This window comes from Daphnia carinata, chromosome 10 (assembly GCF_022539665.2).
Source record: "Daphnia carinata strain CSIRO-1 chromosome 10, CSIRO_AGI_Dcar_HiC_V3, whole genome shotgun sequence".
In the NCBI taxonomy this organism is placed as follows: domain Eukaryota; kingdom Metazoa; phylum Arthropoda; class Branchiopoda; order Diplostraca; family Daphniidae; genus Daphnia; species Daphnia carinata.
The window spans coordinates 5,588,985-5,598,648 of NC_081340.1; the positions used below are offsets into that span (position 1 = coordinate 5,588,985).

Here is a 9,664-nt window from a genome sequence, read left to right on the forward strand (position 1 = left end):
AGAATATTTGATTTTAACTAAAACTTAATTGTGTTACAGGGATTGCGCGATCGGCTTTTGGTATGGTGCTCGCACTGTGAAGTCCAAGTCCAGCAGATGGAGAGCGATGCATTATCGGGAGAGAGCGATCCAGCCGAAGTACTAAGACAGCTAGCAGAAGATTTACAAGTGCTGGAGAATGCCCGAGCTGAAATTAGGGAACTCGGACGAGCGCTAGTTAAGCAAGGCACAGCTGATATGCAATCACAATTGGATGATTATCTGAAAACTGAAGATATAGTCTTGTTAAAAATGGCTCAAATGCAAGTCCGGCTAGCCGAAAAAGATCAAGAACGTCAAATGGCAACTGTCATGGCCGGTGCTGGTGCCCAGAATTTTAGCATGGCTGATTCTGGTGTCTACAGCTATCCTTTGGATAACGATGCTCCACAAGGATCAGGTGCAGCAGCTTTCGACGATAGCGCCATTAGCTTATCGCTTCCAGATGCCCGTAACACTTCCGTTTCGGTTGGAACCACGACTTCCTCATCAAAGGTCATTCCACCTAGACTCGCAGAAGAGACTCGTGTGACAGCTACCCGAACTGCTAAATCTCCATCCCGCGTCACCCCAACTAGACCATTGGAAGAAATTCGTGTGGCAGCTACTCAAACTGGTACACCTCCATCAAAAGTACCTCCAGCTAGGCCCATTGAAGAGATACCCCAAGAAGCTACTGGAGCCAAACAGCGCACATATGCCGAAGTGGCGAAAACTGCGGTCGTGGCTTCTCATCAGCGATTAACTCCGCCTCCTGTGTCTATCAAATCGGACACTCAAAGGCATCTGGAATTAGCTTTAGACGAGTGGAGACAAAGATTAGCTCGTCTCGATCATTTGATCAAAACATCCATCAGTACTGAACCATCTACCGACGCAGCGAACGAAATTGTAATTTGCGTAGCACTTGATCACTTAGTTTTAAATTAACCCGCGCTTTTTCTGATTTTCAGGCACGAATGGTAGCCACCTGCCGGTCGTCCCACGATTTAACTCAACATTTGTGCAGCCGTCTCGTATCAGAATCCTCGTTAACCGATCCCAGGCAACTGGAAACGCTTACCAGACAAACGTCTGCCTTACAGGACGAATTCCAACAGCTTGAAATGCTGGCCAAATCCAAAGAACGCAACTTACGAGATGAAAGGTAAGGCATTTCGTCCAGGGTAGCGTGGCGATTGCATGCGGGATTGCCTGACTTCTTCGTTTTCCTGTCTTTTCCTGTTCCTCAAAACTTGTCTCCTTCTTTGTCTTATGTCGGAGTGACACGCATGAAAACCTTGACCCCAACTTTGTTTTGCTTGGTTACCTTTTTTTTTATCAAACTTTTCCAACACGCAAACCTACTTCTTGCGTCTCTTGTCTATATTATACATCCTGTATTTACTTTTCTTTTCGCCACCGATGGGCACATCACAATTTCACTGAAACAAACCACTATTAATAATTTATTGCGAAAGAATTATTCACACATTAATCACGTTCACAACCTCATATTTGTTGTTGTACGACACTACTTCAACGGTTTTTATTTTTTTTTTTTCTAACGCAATTTGTCAGTAGTTTGTTTTTGTTTTTTTACATTGCAACGATTTGAAAACCTGCTGGTATTAATTACGGTTCTAATCCGCCATCGTAACGTAGTCTAAATGCAATTGATGCTTTGACATTCACATATTGGGAATCCAGCCACTGATGCAATCTAACGAAATCCAAATAAGGTTTAGGTACATAAATCATCTAGAATTTAAAATAGAATATCACATTTTTTATTTCCGAATATAAATATTATTTTTTAAAAATCATAATAGAGTAGGTCATAGTAAGACATTTGCATAAAATCCATGAGCATTGTGATGATCCCATTTCGGTTTTCCCTTTTATCTTTGCTTCTTGTGCACGTCCGGAACCTGCCCTCCCTTTTCTCTCTCCTCTTGTCTTCCAATCCATTCTTCGTGATTCTGTGGACCCCAGCCCTGTGTTGGGCGCGTCAAATAGTGGGCATGAAGTGGCATCGCCCCGCTCCTCGTCCACTGCTGTTGGTGGGAAATCAACTTCATGTCCCCTGTGTTCCAGGAAAACATGGGCCCAACAAGAGCAGGACCTTTGGCGTTTGGAGCGATGGCTAGAGCATGCGGAAAATCAATTCCGGGCCCACGAACGCATTCCGACCAACATGGAGCAGCTAGAAGATACCGTTCAGGATTTCCGGGTAAGTTTAATTTTCTTGTTTGAAAATGTTCAAAGTTCTCATGTAATCCTAAATACTGGAATTTCTTCTTCCAGGAGCTGTCACTCGATTTAGATAGCCACAAAAACATCATTATGTCGTTGAATATTGTCGTCAACCACGTCGCTCAACACGCCGTCACTGCCGACTTGCGAGCTGCCGATCGTCTTCGGAGCCGATTGGCCGCGGCTAATAGCCGCTGGGATGCTGTGTGCAAGTCCGCGGCACGAATCCAAGGACGGCTACAGTCCTCCCTCATGCAGGTATTTGATTTGACAGTTTTCAATAGCAGGAAGAGACTCTTTCAGGCCTTTTTGCATCTGTAGAATGAAGAGTACCATCGTACCATTCGCGACTTGGTTAGCTGGTTAGAAAGGACGGAAGCGGACATCCAAAGCGCCGAACCGATCGATTTGACCGTGGGCAACAAACAGCTGAAGGCCCAACTAACAAAGTTCCAGGTAATAAAGCAAAAAAATGTGTAATATAATCGTGATGGGATTCTTTTGACTGATGATCCGTACATATCAATCACAGGATTTATACGCCCAACTGAGCCAATTTGAACCGCGCGTGACGTCGATGCGAGAGATTGCTGACCAAGTCTTTGCCCAGTCTGCAGCTGCGGATAGTGCCCAGCTTAGGTCCAAATTGGCTGTGTTGAACGACCGTTTGACTTCCCTATTAAAGATCTGCGGACAATACAAGCAATTGCTAGACGGGGCCTTGCGTAACCGAGGAGCTTCCGCATCACCTTCCACTCCTTCTGGGTTGAACTTGAGCGGAATGTCGTCGCCCGGAGTCAAATCCCCGCGCCCGTCTATTGTTGTTTTACCATCCACAGAGGTCAGTGTTTTCATTCCAATCCACGGTGTAGCACCGGAAAGACGTTGACGGTTCAGCATGAATGTTATCATTTCTTTATGACATATTATTTATTTTTTATTTTTTTTTTTTACATTTTGACATCACCGTTGCAGTCGCCTTGTCGGTCGCCATCTCCGAGAGTTCCCCGCGCCTCGTCCATGGACGAGCGTTCATTCACCAGCACTGTCCATTCCAAGTATGGCACTCTTATGATTTGATCAGGACAATCGCTTTACACTTTCATTTTATGTTTACGTTCATCGACACACGCACTTGATTTTCAATTGATTATTTTCTTGCTTTATTTGACGTTTACCTGATTTGATTTGTTTTTGTCTCTTTCCTGAAACAATTACAGTTTTGCTGCTGCGACTGCTTCCGCCCGGACACCGGATCGGGAAGAATCCAGTGGAAATGCTGCTGCTGCGGCTGCCGTGGACACGAGCGTCTTGCAGCGCGGTTATCGCTTCTTCGGTAGAGTGATCCGAACAGCGCTGCCCATCCAGGCCGTGATGCTCCTGGTCCTCGGTGTTGCTTCCCTAGTACCTAATAACAATTCTTGCATGGATGCCAATACGTTCGTCGATTCGCTCGAGTTCGTACTCGGTTATCCGGATGGAGCCCCGCCTACTTAGGAAAACCCGCCTTCACGAATCCTTTTTCTTTCATCTCTTCATTTCTCCTGCTCTCTCTCTCTTCCTCCATCGCGCACCTTTCAATTAAAGGCTGCTATATCAATACCGTTGATAACTATTAAAAGAAAACGTATTGCCGGTGCTAGGCTAGACATTTCACAAAGCCTTTTGTGGACCGAGGGTTTAAGTAGAAATTCTTTATTTATCTTAAGAGACATCGTCGAGGATAATGTTGCCAAACGCTGTGCGCTAAACTGTCAATGCGCTTTAAGTAGAAAACAATTTAGAAGAAAACCGAAAATTAAGAATGGAGATTGCGAATTTATCGCACTTACACAGGGGGAAACGATTAAATTTGAAAGAAAAGAAAAAATAATTGAAAAATTAATTTAAAAAAAAAAACAGGGAAAGAGAGACGGTGATAGAATTTTTGTTCAAAATTCGCATGTCGATCCTGGTTGCTGAAGAAGAGAAACGACGTAATGAAAAACAAATTGACTACTAATGCTGCCCAGCAATCTAATATAAGTATATGTCTAAAACACACCTTTAAAAAAAATCTATGAGCGTTACAAAATTCACAAAACGTGCTTCGTCAATTCGGTTGTGCTGTGTGTGTGCGTGTGTGTATTGTGTTCCGTCAGGAACAGGAAGTTTCAATGCTAATCCGGCCATATAAAAATTCATGTTTCTTTTTTTTTTTTTTGTTTTCCAAGAGAAAAAGAATCAAACAAAACTTGACACACGGCGGAGTGGAACACGCCTGTTGTTGACTTTTGTTTTTCTGATTCGATATTGAATTTTTGAAGACACAAACTAGGATTTCTAAATTGCCTGTATTTCTCCTTGAATTTCTACCCACAATGAAACCCATGTGTCCTTTACAATGCTGCGTGCTAGATTCGTTACTTTCTTATAGACTCTGCCTCTAGTCTCTTCGATGTAATCCCTCCTTTTTCCTTGTTTATCTTTTACCAGATATAACTTTTTTTGTTTTCTCTTCTCACTGCGCCTAACCCAAAAAAGACATTTACTGGATTTGTGAGAAATACTATTGTTTTTGTTTTCTTTTTTTCTCATTATTATACACTATTATTTTTTCCCCAATCAGCAGCTAGCTCTAACCCACTATGTCTGTTGTTACATAATGTATCGCCTGACACGTCGTAATACCATATTATTGGCCACGAAGACATAAATTTTTCTTTTGGGAAAACGTTTGCGGCAGCCAACTAGGCAATCGCCGACGAAGCATTAATATTCAAAGTGTTCGTCGCATGTAATGAGGAAAGAAAAAGAAAGTGATGTTGAATACACGTTGATTTATTCATTCTAAATTTATAATGACTCTGGTCTCATTCAGAAATCATTATATTTTTAATATTTATTTGTAGGCGTTGACGCTTTGCAATTAGACGATTCGACAATGTTGCACAACATCCTAATTGCAGAGAGAAAACTTCGATTCAATCTATTGTTCGAAGTGCCATTGTAAGTCGGACAGCACATGGCGCGACACCTCCTCTCGTCTTTGAAATTGGTGTCTTTGTTTCCAATTCAAATTTGATTTGGCTCTTGTGGCAACATGCTGCAGATACTGGTAATTTCATAGTCAGCTATGAATTTCTTATTGTTTAGTGGACATTGTTTGGTCAGAAACTGTAAATTAATGAGAATCTCAAATGGGGTGAGAGAACTTGCGAGAACCAAGGCTCCCGCCAATTCTGAAGCTTTGTGTTCGATTCTTGTGCAACATGAAAACCTGTAGCTGTGTGTAAACTAAGTGGTGTATCTACCAGTCAACTGTGCCTGCCTTAATAACACTCCACATGACCAGGCCATCTTCTACGTCGTCATCGATTGCAATCGGCTCCAAGAATGGGCGCCCAGGACATGAGGTACGTAAAAGCCAGATAGAGTTTCAAAGTAGATCCATCCAAGCGAATTCACAATGGCGTATCATGTTCGGCTCGTAACCTCGTTGTGTCTCTAAATTTTGACGCCATTTTTTTTGGTGTGCCTTTTGCTGTTTTTTTTTCTCATTGACGTGACTGGTATATCTTGTTGAATCCACGTCATCAGCATGTTATACTCCAGCTGAGTGATCTGTCTGTATCCTCGTAAGGCGTACTGACGAAGATTAGGTTTTCTCTTGAAATGTTATTGCATTTCGCTTTTACGTCAGAGTTTCTAGCCAAGGAATATTTCCATGCCCCCATTGTGACCTTCACCCATTTCAAAACGATTTACGCTTTTTGAATTCGGTGCAATAGTTCAATTTCTGTTTTTCTAAGAGATCGACGCAAGTGAATTAAGGGTTAAGGAAAGTAATATCTTGGCAAAAATCACCAATGTAAAATTTTAAAACGCTAGGAGAATTTGGGAAGGGGGGGGGGTATCTAGAACTGAAATTGTATCAATAGCCAGAGACCATATCGCAATTCCATCCTTTTGAAATATGGTTTCTGTGCTATGTGTGTGCCATTTGGTAGGAGACGGAACTTTGGTGGAAATATCTTGAAGTGAACGATAGTCCTCGTTTCCCGAATTCCCTTCGATATTTCTTTATTTTTTTCCTTTTAGACATCGAGAAACGTAGTGCACCAGCAACCGTACAAGCTTTAGAATCGCGTCCTTATCTCGCAAAGTCCGCCAAAATAACTGACAATCGTGAAAACTGCAGGCGAAGAAATCAAAAGAGACATACGATATCCGTCCAGTCAGGAAGAGTAAGACGTGCGGGAGTTTGGTCAAGGGTGCTGGCAAGGAATGTGTCAAAATTGTTGGAATGTCCAGCGATAGGGATATTGAAAACGATCTGCTATGCCCGTTAGTTGTACACGAAACCTTTTAATCTCGCTCATCTCCGGATGAAAAGGCCGGCCCAGACGGGCGTACACATACTATCTGACTTGATAACGCCCATTTCAGGTCGACCAAGATGGATTGGCATTGGATCATATGCCAAAAGGAGTCACCGCTCGGCTAGAGCTATCGATTCCCTTTTCTCGATCCTTACCAACTTATTCCGCCCTTCGTTTTCTTTTTGGAAATGGTTGTTTGAGAATGACATTGTTCATCGACACTTTGCTAATCTTTATTACGATTGGGGTGCTGTTCAGCTTCATTCTTTTTGATTAAAGCGACCGTTTTAGTCACACATGAATAGGCACTTTTATTTTGTGATGGCGTTCCTTTCTACTCAAGAAGATCGAGTAAACGATTGGTATTTTAAAGAAGAAGATTCAGACAACATTTTTTACCACCTGTCCCTTCCATCCCCCCCCCCCCCAACATTCTTCCTTTTTTTTGCAGTTCAAAGAGTTAGGTATTTTGTGGAATTATTATTTGGAACTTGTTCTGCCGTGGGCGTAGAGTCGTGCAGAATTCTGATCTGATTGTTGATGACAAATCCATGCTAAAGCTATCATTTCCATTTAAGCATTTTTGACGCTCTTTTTTCGTGTTGCGTTTCCGTTTTCCATCCAACGAATTCCGGCTGTGTGGACAAGCCTATTTTTTGTCGATATTTATTTTTATTCATTTCTCTTTCTTCATTTCAACGTGCCTTTCATTTTATTTTCCATCTCCATTCCATTGACGTATTTTTTTTTTATTTTGCACCGTAAAATGTTGTTAATGTGTAAGGAAAATTCCAATTTGATCGCCTCTTGTAGTGGTTTTACTAGTCAATGGTGTACTACACAACAAATCATTCTGCTCGATCCCACGCGCGCACATCCGTTCCAGTCGTTATAATGGGGAATAAAAGGGTTGTCACAAATAATTTATTTATTACGTGCTATTTTTGATTCGATTCAACCGCATTTATTTTGAAAGCAAGAAATAGAGAGGCAAACGAAATGTAATCAATAAAACACAGAAGACCAAACAGTTGGGTGCCGTGACAGAACTACCCGGTACAAAAAGGGGGGGCGTAGAGTCGAACGTATTTCAATTGGGAAAGCTGTTTTCAAAGAGATCAAGTTCTATTCTTTGTCGTCGCGATTCAGTTTTTTATCATTTGATTTCCTTTGAGAATAGAGAGGCAATTCTATCATGCGCTTCAAAAGTAGAAAAGCTTTAACGGTGCGATCCTGTTTGGATGGTGGCCGACGACGTAGTCTTCCATAAAGGCTTAGTGCGGTTGAGATAGTTTTCTTTTCTTTTTTTTATACACTGCAACGACTCGTCAAATAACTATTATTGAGGCAATAATGTGCAACTGACTTTTGTTGGGGACGGGCGCTCTGGACTGGATGATCACGTGATTCGTGTTGCCAATTTGCACTATTGTATTCTGGTCTGGGAACCTCTGGCCACTCTCCAAATCATATCTTTATTTCTGTCTCATCAAAATCCTTTGACCCGTAAAATGAACTAAGCTGCATGGCGGCCTAGCAGTGGGAAAACAAAGTAGGTTTTAGGTGAAATTCAATTAGCCTTGCAATTGATTGGCATCGCTGGCCCGTCGCTAGGCGAAATGTGAGAAGCTTGAAAAGAACACGCTCGCATCCAGGCCTCTTTCTTCAACAACGTATCACTGTTAGCTTCTGCGTGTTCCACTAAAGGCTGTTGCTGCGATCGATATGGGATTCTTTGACCTTTGGGTCACGTCCGAAAAAAACGCCGAGTTAATTTTATTAAGATGATATTACTAGACGAATCGCCGATATTGCCATCGTTTCGCTTTTGTTCTTCTTCGTATTTTAACTCTTTGCAAAGTGGCGCCCTCTTGTGGATGCCTACAAATTCCCTTAATGCTATTTAGCCTTTCGAGTGGACGTTATTAAATGGCTTTTTCGTTTGTACTTGATTGAATATATAATGCGCAATATAGACAGTGGATATGTTAAGCAGAAATAGTATTCTTATGATTCACGTCAATGATCTGTCACAGATCGATTGTCGAGTATCGCAGACAAAAAGAAAACGTGAATAACCTATCATGTTCGAGTTATAGGAGAGAGGGGCCATCCTTGCATTGTCTTGTTCTGTGAGCACCGCTGACCTCCATCTATTCTGCCGCTATATAGATGTTGTGTTTTTATGCGTTACCGAATCGCGCTGAGCTCTGGCCACGTTCAAGGCATTCCGGAACGGAAATGTGCCTCCGGCGCAATCCGTCTCTTCCCCTCCATCTCTTTCGTTTGGTCTATCTGCCCGTCTTTTTTTTGTGTGTGTGCCTACTTTTCTTTATTCGGATTGATTTTTTTTTTCTATCTTGTTGTTGTCTTTGTGATGATCTTGCTTCATCACATAGGACTGCCAAAGTTAACGGGAAAACTTGTCTCGCATCGATAACGAGCTGTACTACCGCCTTTATACCAAATCACTACCGTTTCACGTGCGGCGTATAGTTAGTCGGTAGGAAACGTCAAATGACATAGGCAAAGGATTCCGCCTCTTTTGATTGTTCGATGGGGGAGGGGGGGGTAGTTACAAACTTGCGACAAGGAAAAAAGAAACAGAAAAAAGAATATTTGGATTCGAAAATCAATCGATATTTTGTCATAATTGCCAATCTTTGGACTTGCCGGTGGGCCTTCTAATTTGTTTTGCCATCTCCGTTTTTGAATAGGCCTTTCAAGTTAGTTGTGACTAGGGTACGATACAGCGGACTCGAATGTTCGCGAATGTAATAGGAAGCCCCGAAATATTTCGTCCCGGAAGAGACGAATAAACAAGGAAAAGAATAGATCCGTTGTTGAATGCGGATGCGTTCGCCATCCTGATCAATTTACCGTTTTCGTCAGCATCACGTAATCGACAAAAAAGATAAATAAATGAGACTATAAGGTGGAATAGCATATCAGATAGAAAACTAAGGCACACACAAAAAACAAACAACTATTGCTAGTAAGGAAGGGTGGGGGGATGCACTGGCCGGCGC

At 42.1% G+C, this 9,664-nt stretch overlaps 1 protein-coding gene across 1 annotated transcript in view; it reads left to right on the top strand.

The window, feature by feature from the left end:
• LOC130695898 (muscle-specific protein 300 kDa-like) overlaps window positions 1-5,108 on the top strand; it is a 64,643-nt gene extending 59,535 nt beyond the window's left edge. The window contains 8 exon segments of the mRNA XM_059497344.1: window positions 40-930; window positions 993-1,186; window positions 2,014-2,251; window positions 2,326-2,532; window positions 2,596-2,730; window positions 2,807-3,115; window positions 3,250-3,332; window positions 3,495-5,108. Coding sequence (XP_059353327.1) covers window positions 40-930; window positions 993-1,186; window positions 2,014-2,251; window positions 2,326-2,532; window positions 2,596-2,730; window positions 2,807-3,115; window positions 3,250-3,332; window positions 3,495-3,771 — 2,334 coding nt within the window. The 3' untranslated portion in view covers window positions 3,772-5,108.
• The last annotated feature ends 4,556 nt before the right edge of the window (window positions 5,109-9,664 follow it).